The 27,900-nt window shown below is 48.1% G+C and overlaps 2 protein-coding genes across 7 annotated transcripts in view; one reads left to right on the top strand and one right to left on the bottom strand.

Moving 5' to 3' along the window:
* The window catches only part of MTMR10 (myotubularin related protein 10), a 45,149-nt gene extending 41,272 nt beyond the window's left edge, over nucleotides 1–3,877 (top strand). For 3 of the 4 annotated variants that reach the window (XM_033100097.1, XM_033100098.1, XM_033100099.1), the window contains one exon: nucleotides 148–744. In XM_033100097.1, coding sequence (XP_032955988.1) covers nucleotides 148–744 — 597 coding nt within the window. Of the gene's footprint in view, nucleotides 1–147 lie in introns of all 4 variants that reach the window. The other variant, XM_033100096.1, reaches the window with a different exon arrangement.
* On the bottom strand, nucleotides 3,563–27,261 carry FAN1 (FANCD2 and FANCI associated nuclease 1). Of its 3 annotated transcripts, none has more exons than XM_033100093.1 (14): nucleotides 25,264–27,044; nucleotides 22,984–23,124; nucleotides 20,821–21,022; nucleotides 18,170–18,403; nucleotides 16,129–16,260; nucleotides 14,425–14,533; nucleotides 13,388–13,507; nucleotides 10,388–10,552; nucleotides 9,781–9,928; nucleotides 8,418–8,521; nucleotides 7,723–7,917; nucleotides 6,885–7,013; nucleotides 4,231–4,416; nucleotides 3,563–3,700 (listed from the first exon to the last, which is right to left on the bottom strand). In XM_033100093.1, the coding sequence occupies exons 1-13, from the start codon at nucleotides 26,498–26,500 to the stop codon at nucleotides 4,234–4,236; spliced, it is 3,099 nt and encodes a 1,032-aa protein (XP_032955984.1). In that variant the 5' UTR covers nucleotides 26,501–27,044; the 3' UTR covers nucleotides 3,563–3,700; nucleotides 4,231–4,233. The 3 variants fall into 3 exon arrangements, with proteins under 3 accessions (XP_032955984.1, XP_032955985.1, XP_032955986.1); XM_033100094.1 differs by lacking the exon at nucleotides 3,563–3,700 and adding an exon at nucleotides 27,139–27,261 and having other exon boundaries at nucleotides 4,136–4,416; nucleotides 25,264–26,643; XM_033100095.1 differs by lacking the exons at nucleotides 3,563–3,700; nucleotides 8,418–8,521 and having other exon boundaries at nucleotides 4,281–4,416.
* Nucleotides 27,262–27,900: the final 639 nt, after the last annotated feature.

Raw genomic sequence — 27,900 nt, 5'->3', positions numbered from 1 at the left:
CTCACCGGGGAAGAGACCAAAACGTTCTTTCAGGCCGACATTCCACGCGTTTTTCGTAGCCCCGAGTTTATTTTTGCCCTTGCACCTTCGCTGCCTCTAAAAACGAGGGAGGCCCCGGGCCACTAACGCTCCTCTGTCCCCGTGCAGAAAACCTACAGCTCCACGCTGCGAGGGCTGCCAGCCTCCCCCGAGAACGGGCTCCTCCGTGACCCAGAGTTCCTGCCGCGGAGAAGCTCCTTAATCCTGAGGGGGAAGCCGGCCGCGCCGCAGCCCGCGGGCGGCCAGGACGCGGGTGTGGAGCGCTACTTCCGCGAGTGGCGGGCGCGGCCGGCCGACCCGCACGGCGTGCTGCTGCCGCAGCTGTCGGGAGCGCACATCAAGCTGTGGAAGCTGTGCTACTTCCGCTGGGTGCCCGAGGCGCAGATCGCGCGTGGGGGCGCCATCACCGCCTTCCACAGGCTGTCGCTGCTGGCCGACGAGGTGGACGCGCTGAGCAGGACGCTGCGGCAGCCGGGGGCCGGGCCCGGGCCGGCGGGCCCCGCGGAGCAGGACCGCAGCAGGCTGTACTTCCGGGCGCGCGGCCCCCACGACACGCCGGCCACGCCCGAGTTCCTCTCCTCCTCCTTCCCCTTCTCTCCGGTCGGCAACCTGTGCCGGCGAAGCATTTTAGGAACCCCGTTAAGCAAATTCCTGAGTGGGGCCAAAATATGGTTATCGACGGAGACACTGGCCAATGAAGACTGAAACGGAGCGTTTTCTGAACTGGGGCGGAGCTACGAACATTTTCCTCCGAGCGAAAGTGCTCATCTAGGCGTTGGAAGCCCTCATAAGTTTATATGTAAGAGGAACCGTTGAGATTTGCACTAATGTTTAAAAACATCCGAATTATGCTCCCTTCACAACAGTTTTAGCAGATAGGCATAAACTTTTTTATGTCCTCTTTCTGTCATTTTAGGTCTGGCTCATTTTTAGGTCATTTGCAAGGAGACATCCTCCCACTTTTATTACTGTGATCAAACTAGTCAGGTTTTGTCTGCAACCTTAATTTTGTCTGCATCCATGTGCCTTGGCACCTGATTAGCAACCCAGAGAAGCAGGTGTCAGGAAAGTTGAGAAGTTAGTGTTTTGTGTCTTTTTAAAGAAGCATCGCTAACCCTCCCAACAGGCGTTGGTAGGTATTCGTGTGCTTTTCTGGTCAGTCTAGTATGATTTCTAGTTGAACTCACCTGGGGTTCCGTGTTCCAACGCCCTAATTTATTGTAAGTCACTCTGTTTGGGACCGTAGATCACTGTGTTGAAAACCATGAGTTTGCTTTTTACTTCTTAGGACTAACTTTAAAACGATATGCACTGTTAACCTGACAAGCATTTGCTGTAGGTGATAGAACTAAGAAGTGCCTTTGACGTTAATAGTAAGGTATGAAGAACAGAGTAAAATGTAATTTGTTTTTAAAATTAGGGAGTACAAATCCCACTGCATATTACAAACAGGCTTTTCACACTGAGCTTCATACCGATAGCCAGGGGTCCCCAAAGCCACGTTTCCACCCCTCTGAGAGTTTCCGAGAACACAGCAGGCTGGGGGGTGGCGGGGCGACTGCTGACTGCGCTGCGCCCACCCTCAAAACCAGAGGGCTTCCCCTCAGTATTTGCAGGGTGTGAACTACTGTTGGCACGTTCCCGGACAGTGACTGCTGAGCTGAGTCGTCAGGTCGCCTGCACCAAAGCCCCTCCTCCCTGAAAGGTCGTAATGCTTAGGAATAGAGCACAGAGAATTAGAACGTGCTGCTCTCCAAATACTGCCTTATGAGGACAGGGTGACAACAGCCACCCCCGACTTCCCCGTCCCGCAGCCGTGGTAACAGGAGGCTGCGAGCAGGCAGGTGATACATTCTTGGTGTGCGGCTCCCTTGTTTTCAGATTGTGTGACGTGAGCCTCACCAAGCTGTGTGTGGGGTCAGAGTGGCGCTTATGGTGGCAGGGACGTTTGGCACAATCCCACCCCCACACACACCCTCATTCCCTGTTTAAAAGATGTTTTCAAATTTGGCGATTTAGTTTCTTAAACTGCCATCTTAAGCTTTACAACATGTTTATAGTGAAATGTCTAGTTAGCTTACCTCCTTTTCTGAAACAAGTTTTTTCAAAAGTGTGTTTTACCTTTATATGGAATGAATAGCTGTTTCTATTTGAATTATTTGTCTTTTTAAAATTGTTTGATAATGTCTCGATTTAAAGGGACAGAAGTTCCTATACGGTGTCTTAGAAAATTCCTCTTGTGGGTCAACCCAATGTTTTTGCCAACTTGCCTAGAAAATAAGGGCTTTTTTCAGTTTATATAAACAGCACCGTTGCCATTAAACATTTTATAGTCTTTGATTGGAAACCAGTCTCAATCCCCCTAAAACACCACAGCATGTCCTGCCATTGAAAGTGTAGTAATTCTCCCTTTTTCATTAAGCTGCTTTTTTACTACAAATTGTTCTAAATTTGTTACCTCGGGGGTGAGGGAGACATGAGCATTTATTTCTCTATAATTTTCTTCCCTCACACATTTATTTCAACTTCTTTAGTAATTATTTTAATTTACAAGTTTAAAAACAATTAGGTACTATTAATACTGTTTTAAAATAGAAAATGTGCATATTTTTATATGATAATCAAATGCAGTAAAATACGGTTTTTCATGTTATTTTTGCTGGACAGTTGTATCATGATTATTGTGCCACAATTTATCATGCATAATATGAAAAATAATTCCAACGGTTTTAAGTCCTGGCCACGGCAAAGCTCTGAACCTCTGCTAGCAACAGGGTGACACGGTAACGGAGTCCAGACTGTGACCCTGTGCCACCTGGATGTCACACAGCTTGGACTTCCCAGTATTGAACCTAAAGATGTACAATGTCTTACTGTTTTGTGACAGGAACCAATTTAAAACCAAAAATGTCCTAACTTTATTTAAATATATCATTCGTGCTCACAGAAGGTGAAAACAATTCTGTACATCTTTCAACAGAATCTGCTGAAGCAGTGACGTCAAGTCGTTAAAAGCTGCCCTTGAGGGAAAAGCAAGGCCTCTGTGCCTAAGATTGACTTGGGTTACAGAAGGGTGAGTGGGGAGGCGAGGGGCCTTGTTGAGCAGCAGTGAACGTGAAGGACGTTCTGAATGCTCAGCAGAAGCCCCACAGAACGGTTTGGTGTAGTTTCCATCATGGGTCATCCACAAGAACCCGACCGGAGGACGGGAGGCATTTCTTCTAACCGTACACGTGTGTGCCGTGCGCTCAGCATCTGCTTGTCCCAGAAGCAGAGATGGCGCGCCTCTAGGCTGCGGGTGAGGCCGTGTGGGTATGGGGGCCATGCCCTGACTTGCCGTCCGTTTAATAAATAAAGCCGGAGTAACATCTCCCGAAGGCCCCAGAACCAGTCTGTGGGAGACGGGGATCCCCGCCCCTGACTCGTGGGCCCCTCGCTCTGATAAGTGCCCTCCCCCCTTCCCGGTGAAGTCTCCCTGCAGAGGTGACCCGCAGCCCAGTGTCGACCCCCGACCCGTCAGTGCGGATGCCCTCAAGCAGCGGGATGAGGCGGCCAGCTGCCTTTGATGACGATCTCATTCCTGTGGTCATTTGGCCGGTGACAGAGCAAGCACTGGCAGATGTACCAGGTTAAAGGAACTTCATGAGAATTCGTTTAGTTCCTAAAGAAATCAGAATTTCAACTGTGTACACCCTTCTTGGATAATCATAAAGCGAATTTTAACAGCTGAGTGTGCAAAACAGTATAGAAAAACTTAGATCAATTCAAGAACCTGTTTCCAATATACTTATGAAAAAGAAACGCTGTGCATACGACTTTTATAAAAGCTGTGAATCACCTTGTTTGGGTTTTTGCTGTGAGTCTAATAACATAGCTGTCTCCAGTCCTGAAATGGCCACCAAGGTTTTCCCCTTAAAAAAGTTCACGAGATGGAGATTTGGAAAGAGTAGCGAGCCTGGAGACAGCATGGAAGCCCCTCATGCTTTCCCCATGCCTTGCCCTATGTATCTCTCCCATCTAGCTATTCCTGATTTATATCCTTTTGTAATAAACTGGTTATCTGGTAAAAACAAAAACAAAAACTCACGACCTGCTGTGTAGGATCACTGAGTGTATTTAAGCCAAGACCAAATTTACTATCAGGTTTATTACTGACAACAGCAAAATCGAAGCTAAATAAAACGGAATTACACTTCATGATTCTGAAACTCCGCTCGTGTCCGGGTTTCCCGATGCCACAGCTCTGCTAGGTTTGCTCTTGGCCCCAACCGCAGCCACGTGGCAGACCTCAACTGCAGCCCCCAGCTTCTGCAGCTCGTGCAGCCAGATCATCTGTTTATGCGAAAGACGGTCGTTGGGGCCTTTGACTTCCACCAGCTGGAAGAGAAGTTTCCCAAAGTTATTCGTGTCTCACTGAAGTGGAATAGCCATTAGATCAGCAACAGTAGTTTTCACGAGATGATTTCAGTGGCTGACGCTACTAGACCATTGTACTTACATATATAAAACCAAGATAGGAAACTCACTGAGACGTTTTTCTACTTTGTAGAAACAAAACAAGTCACAAACAATATAGCAATTGAAAAATAGTTTTAAAGTGTGAACTATATGCTCCCCTGCTTAAAACCCTGCAATTTTTGTTATATTTGCAATTAAATCCAAACTTTGTGCCATCGTCTATAAAACTAAGACCTGGCCCCAGGTAATTAGCCCAGAGGCCGCCTTTCTCCTCTCAGTGCCTGAGACAGGCCACCTCCTTCCGACCCAAGGGCCCCTGAGCCTGCTGTCCCCTGCCTAGGACACGTCCCCTGCTCTTCACACGCCGACTTCTCGTCCTTCATCGCGCAGCTCACATTCACCGCAGAAAGGTCCAACAAGTTCCTGGCGTTGAGCATAACACACTGCTCATTATGGGTCAGCTCCATGACGGCAGGAACTGTGTCAGTTTTGTTCACTGCAGATGACTGAACTTCAAGACGGCAATAAAAACTATCCAAGGTGCAGTATAGGAAAAATAATAAGAATATAATTCCCTTAAAGTTCCTAGAGGGAAGAGAATATTTGAAGAAATAATGGCCCCAAATTTCCCATTTAACGGAAACCATAATAAACCCAGAGACCCAAGAAGCTCAATGAACTCCAAGCACAGAAAGAAACATAATTAAAGGCATAATCAGTGATAAAAGGAGTAGCTTAAAAGCAGCCAGAATTTTGAAAAGCCAGAGTGAAGAAAGACTACATACAGTCCTCATTAGAAATGCAAACTAGAAAACAGTGACCAATATTTTTAAATAAGGGAAACAAAGAAACTGTCAACATAGAATTCTTTGCCTGGAGAAAATATCTTTCAAAAATAAAGGTGAAATTACGGCTTAAAAACACGCACCGCCAAAATAATTCATTATTAGCACGTCCACTTCAAGAAATGTTGGAGGTCTTTTAGCAGGAGGAGAACGAGAGATGGGAATCTGGGTCTGTACAAACGTGTAACGAGCACTGAAATCACCTATGTGAGTGAGTATAAGGATTATTAATCAACTGCAGAAAACAAAAACTGGCATTTATAACACAGAAGCATCACGTATGAACAGAGCACAGAGGCTGGCAAAGGAAATAGAAAAAGAGACTGTTGTAAGGTTCTTTATACTATACGTGGACTAGAACTGAAGGCAGATGATGAGGTTGAGAGAGACCAACACTAATGCACCCACTAAAACAGGACGTTACAATGAGCAAGTCAACAAAGGCGTAAGTGCAGTCTTAAAAGGCAGAAAAAAAGAGAAAGAGGGAACAAGGAATTGAGACGAAAACAAGTATCAAGATGGTAGATTTAAAGCCAAACAATAATCACATTAAATATAAATGTTCCAAATACCCCATTAAAAGGCAGAGGTTGTCAAAGCAGTTTGAAAGGACCCAACTATATGCTCCCTACAAGAACCTCAAATCCGAAGACAAAGTAAGTTAAAGGAATGGAAAAAGATGAACACTGACCAGAAAGAAACGGAGTGGCTAAACTTAAGTAACATCAGGTTGCAGAGCAAAGAACACCGGAATAGAGGCGGCGGAGGCTAATTCCATAATGATGAAGAGGGCGCTCCATCAGGGGAGTCTGACAATCCTAGAAGTTTATACATCTAGTACCAGAGCGTCAAAATATTGGAAGCGAATATTGACAGAACTGCAGGGGAAATGCACAAATCCACAGTTAGTCAGAGACGTCATGTGCCACCAACAGCACCACCCATGGAAGAACAGGTAAGTGGGGCTGTGAGAGTTTACAACTGCTCTTACAAAGACACTATTGAGAATGAAAAGCAAGCCACAGAAGGGATGCAATATATCTGATACATTTCTCCATCTCAAAACTCACCAGTAAGAAAACCACCGAGCTGTGAAGGGCAGCAGTGAGGCGAGGGAGGGAGGCGCCGTACGTCACGTGAGGCGCTCGCTCCCGTGAGGCGCTCGCTCCCGGAGCCCCGACAGCAGGCCCCGCCCCTGGCCCCTGGCGCACGGCCTGAGAAGGTGGCGCTGCCCTGGTGACTTGCTCCTCGCAACCCATTACAGCAACGGGGACAGAATGGCACTTCCGAGGTCAGGTGGGAAGAGACCGTGACTTCCGTCTTGTTCACATTTGCCCTTCTCACCAGCTGCCAGGTGGAGCTGCCCGGCGGACTGAGGCACGGAGGGGCCTCGGCCAGCGGCCACCCGGAAGCCTGGCCCCAGTCCGGTAGCTCTCAAGGGGGTCGCTATGGCCAGCAACATGCAGGAAATGCCTAGACTGTGGCCCCTGATGAAGTTGCTAATAAAATGACAGGCGTGACTCTCCATTTGGCTCAACTGACCTTAAAGCGATGATTTACGGAGTTCCACACCACCAGGTCGGGGAGGCCGCCTCGGCAGTGTCGAAAGTCCATGGCCAGGCGCCTGCACACACCACTGAGGACACGGCCTCCCAGGCAGGAAACGAGATCCTGAACACACAACACATGCGTAACTAGCCAGCCCTTGTGACACAGGCTCTGGGGCTTCAGCGATCACGAGACGCGGACGCCAAGGACACCAGGTGCTGCTCTGATGCTTGTGCTGGGGCCCCAAGGCCACCGGCCACCATCCCCACTGGCCAGCTCTGCGAAAGCAGCTGTCCTTGGCCAGGTATCACCCCTGCCCAGCGGGAAAATCCTGGAAGCAGCTGAGGAAGAGGGAATTAGTAATTGGCATGCTGGAATACGCAGCGATGACATATGGAGGCTAGTGCCCCAGGGACAGGGACGGCGTCCTCCTTGCCAGGGGTCATGGGTCAGGCAAAGGGACACTGTCAACTAAGGGGGGGAAGGCACAGCTGGGGCTTGTTTTATGCCCTGACATGTCCCATCAGTAACTGGCATCTGGGCTGGGGTATTATCATATACACACATGCACACACATGTACGTGGAAGCACACACATGCATGATGTGTATACACACATGTACATGGAAGCACGCACATGCATACATGTATATGCACACACATGTACATGGAAGCACATGAATGCATACACGTGCATGTGTATATAAACATGCACACACTTGTGTGTTCATGCATATACATATGCACACGTGTACACGTGCATGAATGCATTCACACACATACACACATCTGGGAGTGTGTGCAGAGTGTGTATCTTGCGTGCAGATTTCCACCTGAGCTTGCTGAAGAGAAGTGAAGCGTTCCCAGCTGACAATGGAAGCCGCTCGGCCTTCCTGGGCCCGCCACGTGGCCGCCACCCAGGCTCGCAGGCTCTCGGCGGGCGCGTGGTGGATGAGCTGCAGCCTGGCCTCGATGGCCGGCGCCCTGCTCGCGAAGAAGCTGTCTGTACACAGGTCCAGTGGGAGTGCCTGAGATGAAGGGAAAGTGTTGAGACTGTGCCCGGGGACCCCTGCACCAGACTGCTCAGTGCCCCGGAACTGGGAAACCGGCCGAGACAATTAAATCGGCACTCTTTCCCAATGGATGTAAAAAAAATCTAAGGAATCTAATATGAAAGCAATTTATTACCACGGGTTTTCAGTGGCCTGCGGGAAGAGGCCCCGGGAGAAATCAGTGACTCAGTGGACACGTGGCAGTGCAGGTGAGAGCGCCTGGCACCGTGCCCAGCAGGCTGACACTCACACGCTAGTGTCACACGGAATGTCGAAGGTCAGTCAGGCTTTAAGCTTCGAACCTAACACTCTTACATTTTAAATTCCACGAATGTTTAAATTAAAAGCTATTCTGACAGTGGAATTAGCACCATGGTCACAGGTAGGCTTCTGACGGCAGCGGACGCGCCACGGGGGTGCAGAAGTCTCTGCGCGCCGAAGGAGCCCGTGCCCGGGACCACGGGATCGGACGGTACCTGATAGGCGTTTCGGAAGACGTCTGGTATCCCGTCCATGAAGATTACGTCCCACAGGAGCAGGCCGTACAGCGTGCTGAACGTGGAGCCCTCCCCGTGAACGCCTAAGGCCAAGTCACACACACACATGACAAACCAGCTCTTTCCATTCTGAAAAACCACCCCCAGAACCTACTGCCTACTCAGTGTGAGGGAAATAATAGAAATGTTTTAGATTCAAACGCAAGTGCCAGTTTCACCATTCCTAGCTCATTTTTTGACATTATATTGCTTATATACAGAAGCCTCATTTAAGGGCAGTAATCGTGGGAAAATTCAAATGCACGTCTCAGAGCCTCACAGCAGTGGTTCTCAGTTTAGTGAAAAATCTAAGGAGCGTGTTTAAAAAATGAGTAAATAGAAGCAGACTCCCTCCCAGGCTGTGGAGCTGGACTCGTGGGTCTGGGTGGGCCCAGAATCCCCAGGGGGCTCTGCTGATCGTTCCTCGGCCTCCGGAAGGGGTGTGACGGAGGAGGCCGAGCACGGGGGAGCCTGTGCCCTGACCCAGCAGGTGGCGTCTCCACCCACATCCCCGGGCCAGCGTCCCACTGCTGTGGCAGGAACAGTTCCCACTGTTCAGGGCTTTCACAGGAAGCTTCCCCTTCAGAGACCACACACTAACCCCTCACACAGCCCCCAACTGTGCTGCTGGGCGGATGACCTCAGGGGCCAGTCACACCCCTGGGCCATGTCAGTCCGAGCGGGACCAAGGGCTGGGCTTTGCCTCCCAGTCTTCTTCTGCCCTTCACCACACATGCCTCGGGGACGCCGCTCTCCCCACATTACAGCCTTGGCCCAAGGAGGCGCTGACCACCACGGCCCCTCGTTGGCTGGGCACAGTGCCACACAGGGTGAGGAGCCAGGCGGCCACGCATGGGTCCCATGTGACAGAGCCCACATCAGGAGCGGCGTGGTGGGTCCCCTCTGCTCCAGCCTTGGTCCCTGCACCCTGTCTCCGTGATTTCCAAGGACAGCAGCGGGGCCACAGGACTCTGCCCTCAGCTCCCTGTCCTGCCTCCCCTAACAGGTCTGCTGGCAGGCAGCATCCATCTGGGAGTCCCAGGCCCTCCCGTACGCCCCGCCTAACAGCTCTGCGTGCGACCCCAGCCCCACGCGCCCAAGTCCTTCCGGAGCTCGCTGTCTCTCACGGGCATTAAGTGGCAGACACGGGCCGAATGGGAGGCGATGACCCTGAACCACCACAGCAAAATTCATTTCTAGAGCCTCCCAGGTCAGCAGCATCTCCCACTGGGGACAGCACGGAGGGGTGACAGGGGACAAAGCATCACGGGACCGGGTGGCCGGGAGAAATGCTGCGTGTTACCTTGGTCGAAGCCACTGCGTCTGTAATAGGCCAGCGCCAGCTCCTCCACGGAGCACAGGACTGTGGCCGGCGCGGCCCCTCCGGCCTCCATCACAAACACGGACTTGCCCATCCCACGCTGCGGGCACAGCCGGCCCGTGATCGTCACCTGAGACGGCGGCAGCAGGAGGACCCATTGGCCTCACGTCGGCCACACACGTGCAAGCCCGACTCTGGTGTCTGAGGACACACTTTCCCACATGCCCCCAGAAGCCACCCATTCTTAGCAGGGTGACCCGCGCTTTGGCACCTGTGAGGGTGTGGACAGGTCACTGCCCCGGCCCTCCAGGTACCCTGACCAAGCAGGTGAAACTGGCGAAGGCTTCTGACTCGGGAGTTTTACAGCAAGTCACTCAACCCAGGGCATGAGCAAACCCACCAGCCAGCCCAGCCTGGTAGGACTGGTGAGAAAACAGGAGGTATGGCCCAGCCACTGTCCCCAGGGAGCACCAGGCTTTCCCAAGTGCAAGAGAAAATGCACACTAAAAACCGTTCTTAGGCTGCTTCCACTCAGGAAAAACCTAGCAAATGCATTTGAGTCCGGAGTGCCCAAAGGGCACGGGCTTACATGTTTCACATCGTCCACAGTTACTTCTGGCAGCTGATGGAAGAGCTGCCTGTACTTCTGGCAGCTTGGGGACTCTCTCAGACGCACGGCTCTCTGATAAAGCGAAAGGCGGTGTCCTGTCCTGACTTCGGGGTCCGCCAGCCCTTCTGCGATGCACTGAATAGCCTGGCAAAGAACACGCACATCAGGACCCGGGAAGACCCTGCGGGGCCATCCACTAATGCCACGTGACAGGAAACCCCAGTTAGTTCATTATTCCAACTGTCCAATTAGCAAATGGACAGAGCAGCTCCGGAGACAGAGTTTTGCTTAGATCTCACTATGACACTTTCACTGCACACACGAGTCATGGCCCCCGCTACAAACATCTGACTCCGTGGTCTGCGCCTGACATGCTTCCCGGTTTTGTGTGAGGATGAGGTACATCTCAGCTGCCATAGAGGGACCGAGAAGTCACAGACACCCCTGGATCATGGGCTGGAGGAAGCTGGACAGAAAGATGGGGGCATCACCTGGGGACATGTGCAAAAAGGCTTGTGTCCCCACCCTGAGCCGGAGTGACATCTCCAGGCCAGCGCCTGGGCACGTGACCACCTCAGGGCTCCCAGGTGATTGTCACACACAGGAGACTCACAGAGCTGGCCCAGAGTCCTCTCCGACAGGAGAAGAGTCCCAGGTTTGGAAGAGTTAAGTGAAATTCCTAAGGTTATTCAGGGGGGGACGAATACACAAAAATACTGAAACCACACTAACCACCACATCACACCTGCTGGGGTGACTGTAATCGGAAAAACGGAAAACAGTTAAGTGTCAGCAGGGCCGGGGGAGCCCATCCTTGGAACCCTCACGAAAAATGACCCGAACACCGTGGAAAGCAGTGTGGCACTTCCTCCCAAAGCTAAACACGGGACCACCCCATGAGCCAGCAGCCCCCCTTCTGGACGTGCGTGCAAAGGAACGGAAAGCAGAGTTTGGAGCAGACGCTTGTCCAGCCATGTTCAAGGCAGCATTTTCACAATTGTCAAAGGTGGAAACGACGCCCGTGTCCCTCGATAGACGTGGTCCGTCCACACAATGGAGTATCAGGCGGCCTTGAAGGGAAGGGAATTCTGACATCTGCTATAATGGGGACGAACCTCAGTGAAATACGCCAGTCACAGAGGGACGAGTGCGTGTAATTCTGTTGATGTAAAATGTCCAGAACAGGCAAACTGACAGAAGCAGAAATGAGATCAGAGGTGAGGGGGCCTGGGGAGGAGTGGGCCATCTGCTGACAGGCGCAGGGCTTCTGTGTGCAGTGAGGAAACCGTGTGCAAGTGGAGTGGTGATGCCGGCACAACACTGAGCAGAATTGATGGCACTGACTGGCCTGCTTAAAGATTGTTAAAATGGCAAGTTTTATTTATGTTCTATGTATTTTACTACAATAAAAGATGAAAAGTAAACACATACACCCTGAAAATCAGCGAAGGATCAGGGCATCAGGAGTGGAGTGGTGACAAGGAATCAAGAACAGAGAGAGACACTGAAGCCACGTGTCAGCCTGGCAAGGGCAGGGCTGGTGGGGCCGCGGGGAGGGGACGGCCGGCTGCCAGCACTGTGCAGGGATAAGCACCCCGCTCGAAGAGTCTTCACTGGAGATGATGGGAAGAACATATCCGGGAACAAAATAATGATGGTTGTGAGTGTGGCCAGTAAGATCTTTGGAAAAGGCTAAAAGGAACTAAGATTTTCCATCAGTCTCGAAAATCAGCTCCGTGGCCTGTCTACGTCTGGGACTGAAAGACGCTCTGATTAGCAGAACTGTGGGCGAGGGGGAAAGCTGCCAGCCTTTATTGAACCTTTATTTCAATGAAAGGAGCGACCTAAACACAGCCTTTCTCCATGTTGGTTTTGGGCTCGCAGATGTTTCTCTTGCTATTTCAGCTAAACAAACACCGAGAGGTAAGGACGCGCCACACCCACGTCGGCACAGAAAACAGCCTTCGGTGGCCAGACGCCCTTTAGGTAACAAGGCACTTTTTCAGCTTAAGGCAAGAAAAACAATCTGTCATAGTTCCACACCCACGGTCAATTTTCCACCTTGCATCACCCTGATTCACTTAATGTGCCACCAGGAAAAACATCGTAGAGGCACAGCCCCTCCACTCATGGCAAATGCAAGGTTGGCACGGAGATGGGTAAACCTCAGGCAGCCACGCAAACAGCCACTGTTGCGGGTGGCCACAGTAGCCCTCAGGGGCCTCCTTCTGGGCCACAGAGGGTCACAGGGTCCCAGCCACAGAGGACACTGGTGCCCGGAAGAGAAGGCAGCCTGCTCAGGGTTAGTCAGACAGTATTTTCCAACAGCAAAGCAAAGCACAATACTTCCAGAGGGACGGGGACAGTAATGTCCCTATAGTGAGATAAGGAAAGGGACATCCTTCATCCGTCTTGCTGCCTGGAGGCCCCATGCAGCACCTTTCTTGAACACACCTGCTGAGGGTGGAGACGGCTAACTCTCCTGATCCCTACTGTGTTTCCCCAAAAATAAGCCCCAGTGAAGATCGTCAGCCAGACAGACACCTTTAGTACGTTATGGCAATGTTCCAGAAGATGATGACATGACTGTGTTTGAATAAATGTAGATTGTTGTACATGAAAAAATAAGACATCCCCTGAAAATACATCTTTTGGAGCAAAAATTAATATAAGACCCGGACTTATTTTCGGGGAAACACGGTAGGTAACTCTTAGATTAATTCCTGAATCCCAACACAGTCCAGCTGTCACCCGTCTCCCAAATCAGTGCAGGGAGGACATGGGTCCCGCCCCCACTGCACTGCCTGTGTTAGCACCCTCCTGCTTTCTTCTGGGGCTGCAGGGTCACAGGCAAGAGAAGAGTGTTAAAAAAATAAATGTTCTAATGACATTTAGATTTTTAAGGTATCAGGAGTTGGCTCTACTTCTTACATTGATACAGAAGTATACTAAAAGGCTGTGGAATTACTGAATACTGACCGGTCCGAGGCGTTTCAAGTGCTGGTGGAGGTTGAGAGCTAGTCTGTCCCACCATCGGCCCCTGCTGTCAGGACAATACACTTTCTGGGACAAAAGGTTCTCAAGTTCCTTGACGGCTTCCTGTCACAATAAAAGAAACTCATTTGACCTGTGCACCAAAAACACAAATGACATAGGCAACGTGTATTTGGAAAGCATATCTTTCCATCCCAAAATGGAGTGGTCCTGAGCTCCCTGAGGCATCCCTCCTTTTCACCCAGGTCCCCTGCCAACTGTGAACACTGCATGACATTTTCTGCAAACCAAGCCAACCAGCCCAGGGCCACTCAGGACGCAGTCTGAGGCAGGCGAACACTGGCCAGGGGCTGGAACCCCGCCGGCTTCTGGGAACCCAGCAGGTCACGACCCCCACGTGAGTAGTTTGGGGCAGACAGGGTACCTCAACAGGGGGACTTTCTGGTCTAGGTTTGCATAAACTGTCCAGTCTTTTGTGGTTCATGGAGCTCCTTGAAACATCTAATGATTCTTCTGAGGAAAATCGTACACACAATGGTAGGGTCACAGAGTCCCCGAAGCCCATCCCATGGGCTGTCTTGGGATTTGTGGGTCCAGGTCAAGAACCTGCGTCAGCATATCCCCTGTAAAATACCCAGAAACTTCAACGTAACAAAAGTTCACTCTAGCAATCTCACAGTGTTTAGTATAAGGAAAGATAGGAACAAATCCCGGATTTGTGATCCTAAATTATTTCCAGATGGCCCATGACAGCTGTCAGGGGACCACAAGCAGATGTGAGCTCCCCTGCAGAGCATTCTGGAGGCCTTGCCCGTCCCACACGGCCTCCCGGCAAAGACTCGGGCTCAGGTGACCCCCCAGGCCGTGCTGGTGCGTGCGTCACCTCACAAAGCAGCTGGGCACCTCCCGCCAGGTCCTCAACGCAGGACACGGCAGGCTGCGCTGTGTGCTGACCACATACGTGGGAATGGCTCTCCGCCCCAGCTCAGCGAGGACGTGTGCATCCAGGCCCGTGCTCTCACCTCATACATGTGGAGTCGCTGGAAGATATCGACAGCCCGGGACAAAATGCGTGTGTAAACCCACCCAGCGGTAAAGCAGCGCAGGAAGACAGGGAGGTTCTCATGGTACCTAGACGGACAGGTACAGAGGATGGGGTCAGTTACCGGAAGACAACCAGGGAAGGGACAGCACACTGAACTTCTATCCTTTAAGAGGGCATTCTGTAAACACTGTCAGCTGTGTAGTTTACACCACAGATCTACGCGCTTACAGGCAGCCACCCTTTCCCGGGTCACCTGGGCAGTGAGGTGACAACAGCGGGTCATACTCACAGCTGGAGGTCAGTCGGCAAACCACGGCCCGTGGGCCGAATCTAGGTCCTGACTTTGTATGTCCTGCCAACTCACCATGGTCTTCACAATGGTTAAAATAAATCAAACGGAGAATACCAGTCTGTGCATGTGAAAATTCTACGGAATCAGTATTTCGGTGTCAATAAGCTGAACACAGCGCCGTGTGCACGCACGTCAAGTAGCTGCAGCACAAGGCCATGTGGCCTGCGAAGCCCGAAACACTGGCCTCTGACAGAAGTCTACCAGCCTCTCAGCTACAGCGATCCAACTTCCTGGCTACCGTGTTTCCCCGAAAAGAACACCCAGACGGACCATTAGCTCTAATGCGTCTTTTGGAGCAAAAATTAATATAAGACCTGGTATTATATTATATCATACCTGGTCTTTTATAAGACCCAGTATTACATTATAGTAAAATAAGACCAAGTTTTGTATTAATTTTTGCTCCAAAAGACGCATTAGTGCTGATGGTCCGGCTAGGTCTTATTTTTGGGGAAACACGGTAGGATTTCTTTTCTTTTTTAATGAAGAAAGCCATGTACTAACTTGTGTTAACCATTTGTTCTGCGGTTGGTCTGAGAAATGTTAACACATTTACCTCAATTATCTTAAGAAAATCCTTGATGTACATGTACATCATATGCTAACATTGGTTATCTCATTTCTAGAAAGGCCTGTAAGGACAACAAAATACGGGCAAAACATTCAATTATTTTTTTCTTAACGCTAAAGGCCATTTCCTTACTATAGTTTTTAAGTCCGTACCATTTCTGTATGAACTTTATCTCCTAAATGTTCTATCAGAAGACATATTTAATAATACTAATTTTTCTCATCACTAGGTAATAGTAAAGGAAAAATTTCTTAACAAATACAGAATACGTTGAATACCTAGAAAACCAAAAAAAACCATGAGGGATCATGTGCTGTGTCCTTGAACTTTTAAGGTAAATGTTGAATGTAGTTTTTTTTTGCAAAATATTGTCCACCTGAACGTCCACTGAGAGAACGCACCGAGCACGCCTCCCACAGTGTCTGTCCTCCTGCTGGCTCCCCGACATCTGAGCTCAGCGGACCAGTACCCCGGGGAGCCAGACACCAGAGAGGGCAGCCGAAAGCCCGGTGTGTGTTTGTCTGAATGTCTGCTGCACAGCGGTCTGAGTTACATAAAAGTCCCTTCAAACATTTTGACATTTTCTCTAATTTGCACAGCACTTCGACTCTATGCAAAGCAAGTAAGAAATTCAGCTCCACAGCTGGTTTGACCACAGAACAAAAGAAGGATGTTCTTCAAGAAGAAAATTACCTGAAGTGGTTGGAACAACTTGGTTAGTAAGTAAATTTCAAAAGGACCCTAAAAAAACATCTCACCTCAGGGAAGGGTGGTTTCTCAGTTTGTTCCAGTCCCTTTTGGCACACTGAGAGAGCTCGTTAGCTTCTTTCCAGTTCCCATTGGCCATCGCGGTAGAAATGTCACTCAGCATGTGGGTGGCGGCTGCATATCTGGGGGAAAAATCCCATGCCATCCAAGTTTCACTTGTGAATGAGCACTTACATAGAAAATGTCCACATCCCACTAGGTTTCATTCTGACGGGCAAAAGTGTGTTTTTGAAAAAAATTAAACTATTTAAATTTTCTGCGCAGAATACTTTAACACATAGCTCCACTGGAGTGGCCTAGAAGAACTAATACAGGCGAACCGACTAGGAAGATAAAACATCCACGGCTGTGATGACGTAAAACGGTCCCGTAAGTAACCGTGACACAGATCACCTTGTCAGCCCAGAGTTTGGGCACTTGGTCATTCACCCATTCAACATCTGGCAGCCACCACGTGAACACGAAACTGACTTCAGAATTCCATTAAGGCGCAGACTTGGTAACTTGATCATTTAGTTAGAGGGACGCTGCCCACGCTAAGAGAATGATTTGGGGTTTTCAAAATAGCTTCAGGGACACTCTGGGAGACAGCGATGCTGAAATGTCACGAAACCACTTAGCTGCAGACAGACACCTTCTCACTGCCTCTTTAGTTACCAAAACAAAGACATCTGCCCACTGACTCTGACACTTGGACTCACACCTAAAAAAGCAAGTGCAAACCCCCTGGTATTATATTACCAGGTACCATATAATCACTCTGCCTCAAGTCACTTAAGTCCAATTTTATTTACATGGTAGGCCCTCTGCATTACAAAATGAGTTTTCATTATTTTTTTTATTTATAACATATCTACTTTCTAAAAAGAACACGGCTTACTTTTTCTCCCTAGCCCCCCTACTTTTGAACTTGTCAACCATGGTTTTGTCAATCATAGAACTAAAAGGTAATATTCCTTAGATATAATAATACTAAGATATACTAAGCAATCCTGATAGGTCAGGCTCTAAGCACTTTATATGTATCAACACATATCTGTAGGAATATTCTCCCCATTTTACAGATGACGAAACTGAGGCACAGAGTGGTTTCATGGTTCCCTAGGACAAAGACTGGAATTTGGCTTCACAGTAAATTCCCACAAAAGAGAACAGCATAAAGTCACTAAAAACAAAAAGGTAAAAAGACGTGAGACAACTAAAAACAGGATAGAAGGAAATATTCTTATTAGAAGATTTGACTAAAAATGTTATTACTATTGAACACAAACAAGATATTGAGCTTCCTGATAGCTCAGGCGAAATGGGCTAAAATCAGTTTGTTTTCAGTCAATAATCCCAATAACTTATGTTTTAAAGCACATTCTAAACAACACTTAAACGACCTTCCTAAAATCAAATATCAGAACCAATTTCAGTGAAATTTGAGTCAGAAGTGACATTTTAGGAAATATAAATCGATTTTTCTTATGAAAGGTGGATTTGTTAGGAAATCCAAGTTTTTATGTTTTTTTTCCTGTAAAACCTACGCCATTTTTTATTAAAACCTACTTTGCCAGTCAAACCAATGTTCACAAAGTCCACGCACTCAGTGAATACTAACCTGTCACGTACCTGAGTGTGGAATGAGTACACAGTTGGTGTTAGCTTTATCTGAGGCGGTATTACTAGGAAAACGTTCACCTTCAGCTTGTTTATGCCAACAACATATTTATTCACAAGGCAGGTTTGTTCAAATGTCTACATTTTAAAAACGCTACCAAAGCTACATGGGGACATAAGCCAGGGAAAATGTCTATAGCTCTAACCCAAAACTCACTGTTTTTGGTAACCGGAATCTAAGCACATTTCTATGTTCTCCTTATCGTCTTAGAAATGTATGCAAGTAGGCAGAAAGAGAACAAAAAACCAAAAAACTGTTTGGCTATGAACTTATGTTTCATAAGAGGCTGACAAAAAAATAAGAATAAAACATTTTACGTAAGTTGCAAAAAACCCAGCTATTCTGACAGTGAGCTGACGTGGTCTGACCTGATGAGATCTTCTCTGTCCTGGAAGACTCGGGTTTTCCGATGGATGGTGTACCGCGGGAACGCCACTCGGCCCAGACTGACCAGCAGCACAGAAGAAAGCTGGCCCTGCCCGCCGCCTGCGGCCTCCTCCTCCTCCAGTGAGTCAGACAAGGAAAACAGCAGCAAGATCCGGGAAAACACGGCCCGCGGGCCTGGGCACACTCGCAGGGACGGGCCCGCCAAGTCCTTAGCTCTGAGAGATACACGACATCGAATACGCGACATCAAATACACGACGTCTATTTCTCCTTAACTCTGAGAAATACATGACATCGAATAACTGTCCAGTTTCTACTCATTTGGATGTCAGATTTTACAAATTATTTTCAGATTAAAACAAAGATAAGGGGCATTCATTATCCTGAGGCCGAAGCAAATCTACCTCTTGGAGCTGAGGGACGCTGGACCACTTCTTAACCAATCTGAGACTCAGAGCCCCACCTGGGGATGTGGAAAGGATTAAGTGAAATTTTATCTCCAAACGGTTTGTTTCATGCACGGTTTCGCTCATGCAAAGAGCAGGATGAGGCTGACACTGGTCGTGAACATGTAAAATACCAGGAAAATTCACAGAAGATTCACCTAATTGACATTAGCAATTCTCACTTCTTGACTGGAGTGACCGTTTATTCAGCTAAAATACCATTCTGGAAGGTTCCTGGTTTATTCACCTAAAATGCCATTCTGAAGGCAGCATGGTTTCGTGGACCAGGAAGTGGTAGGAATTTACACCAAGGCTGGTGCTGTCCTCTGATGTGGAGGTCCCCAGGAGCACCTCCATCCCGGAGTAACCTCGGAGTGAACTCCGTTTGATTCTGGATGCTTTCAAGGTGGGCCTGGCAGTCTGAATAAATCTAGGGCTGTCACAGTTGGGGAACCATCTAGAACAGGGTTCTCACCCTTGGCACTGTTGATACCGGGCCAGATAATTCTTTTGGGGGGTCCTGTGCATGACAGGGTGCCCAGCTGCACCCTGGCCTCTACTCCCTACATGCCAGTAGCACCCCTCTCCCCGGTCGTGACAATCAGTGCCTCCAGATGCGTCAGCTGTCCCCTGGAGGGCGAGCTCACCCCCGCGGAGAACCACTGGCCTAGTGGAGGACTTCACACCTTCCTCTCCATCCCAGCAGCTACTGCACCAAAGCATCCCGGGGGGGCTCTGGTGCCGCCATCAGAGACGCCAGGGGGTGGGGTGGGATTCCTATCACACCACCACTCCTCTACAGAGACTGGCAAAAAGTGCCCACTTCCTCCATCTGCACGCAGAGCCCAGGGCTGCCCTGTGGACCACGCTCTGAGCTGCAGAAGGAAGCAATTGTCACACACGGCCAAGTGAACAGTCCTCTCTACTGGGATTCAGGAGGTGTGAACGATGAGCTTTTTCTGTTTCCTGTGGTAACAGCAGAGTAAGATAACCAGGCACTGTCCTGTCACAGATGCTGCGATGCACTGCCGGGTTCCTCAACAAGATAAAGAAATAAAGGACAATCTTAAAGGACAGTGACAACTAAAATAGCCTTGAGCCCAGTCAGTGATAAAAAATGTTCATCTTATTTCTGTTCGCATGCTATCACTGAGAGGGCTGCCAATTTTGATGTTCACTTGCTTATAAAATGTTACACAAAAGGTGAACATAAAATACTTGAGAAATACCACTGGGTAAGGAAAGGACGTGGAAGACATTTAACATACCACAGAGATGAGGACTCTGCATTCCTAAAGTCAATTAACTATAAACACATAATTTATTAAAATACTTTTAAGAAATCGATGGTATAAACTTTTTGGAAGGGTTGGTAGTGACATTTTTCTTAATAGTGTGTCATATTTATAACTGTTTCATTAAAGATTAGTATTTGTATGTGCCAGGGATGGACTCTTGGCACATAAGCGCTGAGAGTTACCTGTGTGTGAGAGCAAGTGTGTGTATAAATACACACACACACACACACACAACATAAATAACAATAAAATCATTTTAAAGAGCATCATCTTATTTCATCCTCAACACCTCTAGAATAGTGGGTTCCCAGACTGAAATCCAGGCTGAAATCCCAGGCTAAAGTTGATACAGTTATGTTTTATAAATAACCTGGGCAGAAGACACAAATTCTAAATTTTTACAATCTTTCTCAAACTGAAACTGTTCAAGGGCTTCACAAGGACAAATGAAATTACCCACAGTTTGTGGTAAATTTTTATGTTTAAACTCAAGAAAAGTTGCATATGAAAATTGACGGATTACACTTCAACAAAGTTTACTAAAATAAAAATTTGACTGAATAGTTTTACCCTTAAATCCTGCAAGAAGGGTCATTAAAAGTGCATTTTTCTTGAATAATAAGATACTAGAATTTACCAAAGGCCTTTTGCCTTTATTCTCTTGATCCCTGATTTTTCATGGTCCTAGAAATTAGTATGGCATTATAAGAATTATCAATAATAAACCGAGAAGGAACCCAGGCTATTGTAATCAGGGCCCTCCTGACTTCTCAATCTAATTGCAAATGAAATAAGCAATGACAATTCAAAAACGTGTACCATCTATTATAAATTAATATGCATGATCCACATTTTAAGTGTTTTTACTGTAACAACAGCCAACAAGACCTTTTTAAAATCACTGCACCGACTCCAGGCTGTTTCTTGCTCCATGTGCAGACTGAGGGCTGTCTGGCCAGTTTGAGAAAGGTCTCCACCAGCTGCTGTTTCTGCCCATTGGGGTTCGCCAAGTGGAAGGTCTTTGCCAGGGTTTTCAGTTCGGGAGCAGAAAGTAATTCCAGCACTTCAGGGAGCTCTTGCAACTCAGATTCTGAAATGGTCAAAAACCAATTACCAACAGTGCTCAAGAGTCTGTTTTCTAGCTTGATTTACTTTAAGAAGAAGGAAGCTTGGTTAGATGGAAAGGAAAGGAAGTTCTCCTAGAGATCTTCTTTTGCCAAACCAATCACTAAAGGATAGGGAAAAAGGACATCTTGGAGAAGTTACAACTTCTCACTAAAAACGGAAGGAAAATGTGAATAAAATAGACACAGAGGGCAGCCATGATGGTCTAGGCCTCCTCAAAAGCTCGCTGGTGTATTCGCGATTCCGAATTATAAACGTCCAAAGGGACCTCTCCAAACCAGGTGGGAGCCAGCTGACCATCAGCTCTCCCCTCTCCGCACAGGTTCACTCATCCACGGCTTCACTCATCCACCATACGTGTACATGTCACAGAGTGTGGGACGCAGACACCACTCTCAGCCCATGGGGTTCAGCTGAGTATGACCCAGCTTCGGGCAGTGCTGCTTCCTCCGTTCAGAGAACGCTTGCTGGGTGTACTACACGCCCAAGAATCCCCTTGGCCCGGGCACAGTGCACCAAACGTCCAACTCCTCTCCACAGGCGCACACCTCCTCCCACAATAAATAAGCGAATACACAGGTATGTCCAGTGGTGACGACTGCTACCTGAAAACCTGGGCAAGGCAACGTGAACGTGGCAGCAGGCTGGACTTTCCGCGGGGTGGCCACGCAAATCTGATGAGGTGACACGGAGCAGAGATGATGAAATGAGGGGGTGATCTAGGTGGCGGTGAGTACGAGGCTGGGACACAGGTGTGCACGCGGCATGTTGAGGACACACAGGAGAGCTGTGCCGCAGCAGAGTGACAGCCAGGGCCACAACCACAAGCTGAATGGATCGTGGGCTTGACTGCCTGCAGCAAGGGAGCCACTGGGACTCCGTGATTTGCTGCTCAAAGGTTATGTGCAGGGAGGTGAAGGGTCACCCGGCATGCGATGCGTAGATTCACGGACTCTGCACCAGATCTGCAGGCAGACGGGGACCCGAGCTCCCCGGAGACCTGACGGCACTGACGTGCGGGAAGCACCGGTCCGCGGAGGGCCCCGGGGGCTAACCACGCACCCACACTCAGGCCTCCCGCCTCTAACCCTGTACCCCGGTTCTTCCCCTGCACTCTGCAGCACAGAAAACTTCTGGCTCCGGCTTGATTTGCTTATTTCAGTCTAACGTGAACTCAAGACTCACATCTGTCATTGTCCTTCTATCTAAGTTTCCAGGGCAATATTGTGCTTGGTATAGGTAGGTGCTTCCTGAATGCTGCTGCTGAGACAACCAGGGTTACCTAGTGTTCACACAGGCATTAAGGCAAACAAGTCTTCTTTTTCTTTTTTTTATTTTAGGAGGGCACAGCTCACAGTGGCCCCTGTGGGGACTGAACCGGCAACCTTGGTGTTAACACCATGCTCTAACCAACTGAACCAATCGGCCACCCCCATCTCTAGTCAAACAATTCTTGAGGCAATCAACTTAGAAACTAAGACCTGTTGTGCGTGTGCATGTGGGGGGTCGATGAAGTTTTCAGACCCAATCAGCGTCACACAAACCAGCTTTATTCTGTCGTCAAGATGAGGAGTCTGCATACGATGAGGAAGTTCTTGCTGGAAAGAGACAGCTGAGGAAGGCTGAGTGGCATCTTCTGTGGCACCCATCCACATACCTATCCCGAGGTGACATTATGGTGCTACACCTGTGACAGTCAAGAAATAGCAGACTGTCTTCCGTTACCCTCATCGTCTGAACCCAGGCTACCAATGGCTTTAGCATCACATGAATACCGAGTGCCCGAAGATTAAAAACTCCGTTTAAAAAGAACAATATGTACATAACTATTATTTCCCAGGCACCATACCAGTGGCACCATGGTTCTGCAGAAATGTACTGCTTCGTGTCCGATTTTCATTTCACCTTTCCTCCGGTTGAGCCTACCTGTCTGCAGAAAGCCTGCTTGCGTCAGTTCTCCAATCACAGGTCCTAAGTCAGCGGCAATCTCCTCATAGTCCAGTTTATTCACCTTAATCCAGCTGAATTTACGTTGAAAGAGTCTTACATATAACTTCTGACCGCTAGCTGCAATAAAGTGAAGAAAAACAGAGGGGAAATATTACCTTTCTTCTCAGAAACAACATACAAATATCACTTACTTTTTAAAACTGAGGTATTAGACACACACACGCTTCCTCAGCTCATCTCCCAGGAAACCTTTTCGTTCCTTTGGGAGATGTAATTTATTTCATAGAGGAAGTCTCCATGGGGACTTGGTTGCATGTGCCTCTCATTGAAGGGTAGGAAGAATGTCCAGAATGGAACCCCCGGGCCAGTTCTGCCTCTTCTAAATGATGAGAAAGTCACCGAACCTTATTGAGACTCTATTTTCTCTTCTATTAAAAAAAAAAAATTTAATGTTGGAAATGATTATTGACCATTTTAAAACTTCTGTGAATCAGGTTCCTTGTTTTCTAGCCACCATTTCCACTCCCTTAGAGAAGCCCTACCCAGAATTCCAGTTATTATTTTGTTCTCTGCTTTCAGTTTAATATGCATCATTCTATTTTTGGTTGAAAATAATTTCAACCAACAGATTTTTCCAAAACTTTCTAGCTTTGGTAGGGCAGCCATCTCTCTCTCTCGGTCATCCCAGCCACGCTATTTGATGAATCCGTTTGGTCTCAGTTTCCCTATTACCCAAATTATCACTGAATTTCTGCCAACTCTAAAATGCTATAATTATATATTTTTTAATTCTCAATACTTCTTTTCCTTTTTTTCTTTAAAGAGTCAAAAGTGATTAGGAGCAGTTAGTTACTAGCAGACAGACTCTCCATGGAGAGCAATACGCAAGAATATGCAGAACTGCACTAGGGAGACCCGGCCCTATTTCTCAATTAGATGGAAGCACAGAGGCACACTGACTACTCAAATGCTCGCATGAACGCAACCAGCACCCAGCCAAAGATGAGTGATTCCACTGTATGAATTAAAAAAAAGGCTTTTTCTTAAACATTAGTGTAATGCTCAGGATTTTTTTTTTTTTAACTACGAGGCGTCAGACCTGGCTACATATTACTAGAGATCAGTGTGGTCCCCAAGCAAGCTTTTCCTACCTCAGGGACTCAGTTCCATAGTGTCACCGTGACCCTTTGGATTGACAGTGCAACTGTCACAATGGTGACTGTTGTTCCCAACCTGCACCACCGGCTTAGAGCCACCGCTGGCTGCCAAGGAGTGGAGGCATAGACTAGTATTTTTAAATGGACCAATTTAGCTTGAAAGTTTCCATTTCCTCCACACCCAGACTTTAAAGGGCAGAGTCCAGGCACCTAAAATATGGCTGGGGAAAAAATATGCTCAATGTACCTTGGCTTATTTTTTCCTGTATTTTCCTTTACTTTCATTTTTGAGGAAATGGGGTGCAAAAACAACAAAACAATCTAACCACAGCTTGATGATAGGTTCAAAATGCAAAGAACACTTTTTCTAAGGGACACTATATGTATTTTCTCAATCTGGAAAAGGTTGTCTTACAACCATCAAACACCTCACTTAACGTCGTCCACAGGTTCTGCAACTTTGAGCAAAAAAAAGTACAACAAACCAGTTTCATCACATGATAATTGATATAAACAAGGGTTAAGTTCCAGAGTGGACGGATGGCTCAGGTGGTTAGAGCGCGAGCTCTCAACAACAAGGTTGCCGGTTCAATTCCCACGTGGGATGGTGGGCTGCGCCCCCTGCAACTAAAGATTGAACACGGCGACTGGACTTGGAGCTGAGCAGCGCCCTCCACGACTAGATTGAAGTACAACGACTTGGAGCTGATGGGCCCTGGAGAAACACACTGTTTTCCAATACTCCCCAATAAACAACAACAACAACAAAAAAAAAAGTCTTAAAACCTTAAAAAAAAAAAAGTTAAGTTCCTACAGCATCCCACCCATGTTATAATGAAAAGATGTTGAACGAAACCTTACTCAAGGACCTGCCATATACATCTAAAGGCAGGATACTGCGGGAGCAGACATTACCAGGCACAAAAATCTTGTCTCTTTTATCCTCATATCCTTCTCTGAGGGAAACACGTAGAGTCTGAGTCCCATGAGCGCTCCCAAAGGCTTCTCAACACCACACTGACTCCCCGTAGTTATCTGGGCCCAAATCAGGACAGCAAATGGGGAAACAAAAACTTGCAAACAAATAGGCGGAAGATACCTGATAATTGATAAAATTTAGTTACGATTCCTTTCTCCTGTTCATCAAAGAGTGTCCTATCATCTTCATTCTCAAATACAGCTCCCAGCACCACAAGGAAACTCCGAAGGTAGTAAGGTGTGTCTGGAATTGTTTTACCAGGAACATCACTGCTGGACCCCTGCTCCAAAGGAACTCTGTGAGTGATTTCAGTCTTTAAGCCGCTGTCGCGTTCTAGAAGTTCTTGGATGTTACTCCATTTAGAAGCATCACGTGTACAGGTGTAAGATTTTGCCTCCCGATCTGACAACTTTGTTGTAACTTCTGAAGCAGCAGTCATTTTAACTTCTTCACCACGACCTGCCTCACATTTTTCAACACCTGTACTATCCACTCCTTTGATACTCTCCTGCTCTGCACCAGTGTCCTCTGAAGTAGACTGTAATTTAGCCCCAAGAGTTCCATTTGGTGAAAGTAGCAGGGGAGCATTGCCTGAGAAGGCAGGGGTGAGTGCTGGTGTCACCCATTCCTGCGTAACCTTGTGGTTTTCAGCTTCCATTATTTTAGTGCCTTCTACATTATGATCAGGGGTACTCTGTTCCTTAAGAGACTCACAGGTAAATACATTCTCCTTCTGAGAACTGTTCTCCAAAGTTTGATCCTTATCCTCAGTCCCTGAATAGTTATCAACCATCGTAAGCCCTGAGGACCTCTGAGGACTACGATTGGCAAATGGCTCATTCTTATCTATTGATATTTTTGCCTTTATGTATCTTCTAGACAATTTAGATGACAGGCTTCCCAAAGGAATGACTTTGACATTAGGGTGTCTCAGCTCATCTTGATTTCTGCGTACCACGTCATCGTTACTTTTAAAGTAGGGGCTGGTCTGCTGTTTTACACCTATTTTTGCTGAATCACTTTGGCCAGGGCTTAAATTTGTCTTTGTTGGTGAGGACTTCTCGGGAGTTACATCCTCCACGGCACTACTGGTTAAGTCTACTGTGGACACATTTGCATTCCTTACGCCGACAGGCTTAACTGCAGTGATGTCACCACTGTCGGCACACATTTCATCAAGGTGCCGGTTTAAGTCGTACCTTGGCACCATCTGACTACAAATGGGGCAGGCAAGTTTAGCAGGTGGTGCGTTGTTGAAAAACAAAACAATAGAGTTAGCTTCATTTTTTTTAGTTTTGCTGCTTGATAAACTTCTACGGGGTCTTTTTCTCGCAGGGGCTTTCCCTTCTGCCATCATGCATATTCGAAAAAATGGGTGTTTCAAGTAATAAAACACAGGGGAGAAGATAGCAACGGTTTACGTTCAACTCCCTGACTTGCAATAACAAAAAGTGGGCTTCTATTTGACGTCATGTTATTCGTTTAATCAATTGCTTCTTTCTGCAAAATAAAACACGTGGATTAAAAACGTTTTTACAAACTCAAAACAGCGGGGGGAAGTAAGCTCTAAAACAGGCAATGGCAGTATCTCTTGCGATAAGGAAAAACCTGGGCCCGGGACAGAACACCAAGGCTCTACGTGCAGCGTCCGTGTGACACGCCCCCCCCCCCCACTTAGAAAATGATGGCGTTGGACTTCGCAAGGGGTAATTTCTAAGACCGCGCTTTAAGACCTAAAATTGTCCGTTCTTTAAAAAGGGACCATGTGATTATCCCGGTCCTTTGATTTTAAGACCACTGCACCGGCAACGTCGGCCAGGACAGCGAATGCCCAGCCGCGCGACCCCCAGGGTCACTTCTGCCTCCCAGGTCGCGGGCATCTGGGGCTCCGAGCGCGGGCCGCCCGCCTCCCGCCCCCCCGCTCCCACCCTCCGCGCCCGCCCGGCCCCCGCCCCGGCGCCCGCGACCCCGGCCCGGCCGCCCCGCGCCTCCCACCTGGCTCCGCGCGCCCAGGCATGCCCAGCCGATCCCCGCGTCTCGGCTCGCACAGGCTCGGCAAGTGGAGGCCCGAGTGATCGATCGCCTCAATCCACGGACTCGGAGGCTTCTTTCCCTCCAGGGCGGCTGAGTAGGCGCCCTTTTCCCTTCACACCTGGAGGCGGCCCGCTGCAGGTGCGCCCCTGCACGTGCACACGGAAGGAACCCCTTTCCTAGTCGGCGGGACGTTTGCTAGTTGGGGGAGAAGTCAGTGTCAAAGTGAAGCGGCCTCCTGGGCTTTCCAAACGATGCGCCCTTCGCTGCCGCCTTGACACAATGGATGTAAATGACGACAAGAGCAAAGGAATAACAACATGTAGTCAAGTACAGTAGCCCCCCTACCCGCAAGGGATATAGTCCAGGATATCCCCCAGTGGATGCCTGAAACCGCGGATAGCACAGAACACTATATATACTGTTTTTTTCCTATCCATACCTATGATGAAGTTTAATTTATAAGTTAGGCACAGCAAGAGATTAACAATAAAATAGAACAATTGTAACAATATAATGTAATAAAATTATGTGAATGTAGTCTATCTCTCTCTCTCTGATAACCGATCTGATAAGCGAGAGACCTACTAAGTGACTCACTTGCAGAACGTCTACGGTGTGGGTACACTGGACAAATGGATGATTCACTCGGGCAGGATTGAGCAGGTCCTTGCGAGATTTCATCACACTACACAGAACGACTCGCAATCTAGAACTTATGAATTG

This window comes from Rhinolophus ferrumequinum, chromosome 28, assembly GCF_004115265.2.
Source record: "Rhinolophus ferrumequinum isolate MPI-CBG mRhiFer1 chromosome 28, mRhiFer1_v1.p, whole genome shotgun sequence".
Lineage (NCBI taxonomy): Eukaryota > Metazoa > Chordata > Mammalia > Chiroptera > Rhinolophidae > Rhinolophus > Rhinolophus ferrumequinum.
This window is presented reverse-complemented; position numbering and strand designations above follow the sequence as displayed.

What these genes read in the sequence shown, in the direction of transcription:
- FAN1 (XM_033100094.1), bottom strand. Translation starts at nt 26,500, where the DNA reads ATGATGGCAGAAGGGAAAGCCCCTGCGAGAAAAAGACCCCGTAGAAGT. An exon ending in ACGCAGTGGCTTCGACCAAG is followed by an intron (nt 8,522 to 9,780) that starts GTAACACGCAGC and finishes ACTTGGCCTTAG; the next exon opens with GCGTTCACGGGGAGGGCTCC. An exon ending in CCGTAAATCATCGCTTTAAG is followed by an intron (nt 4,417 to 6,884) that starts GTCAGTTGAGCC and finishes CTTCTCTTCCAG; the next exon opens with CTGGTGGAAGTCAAAGGCCC.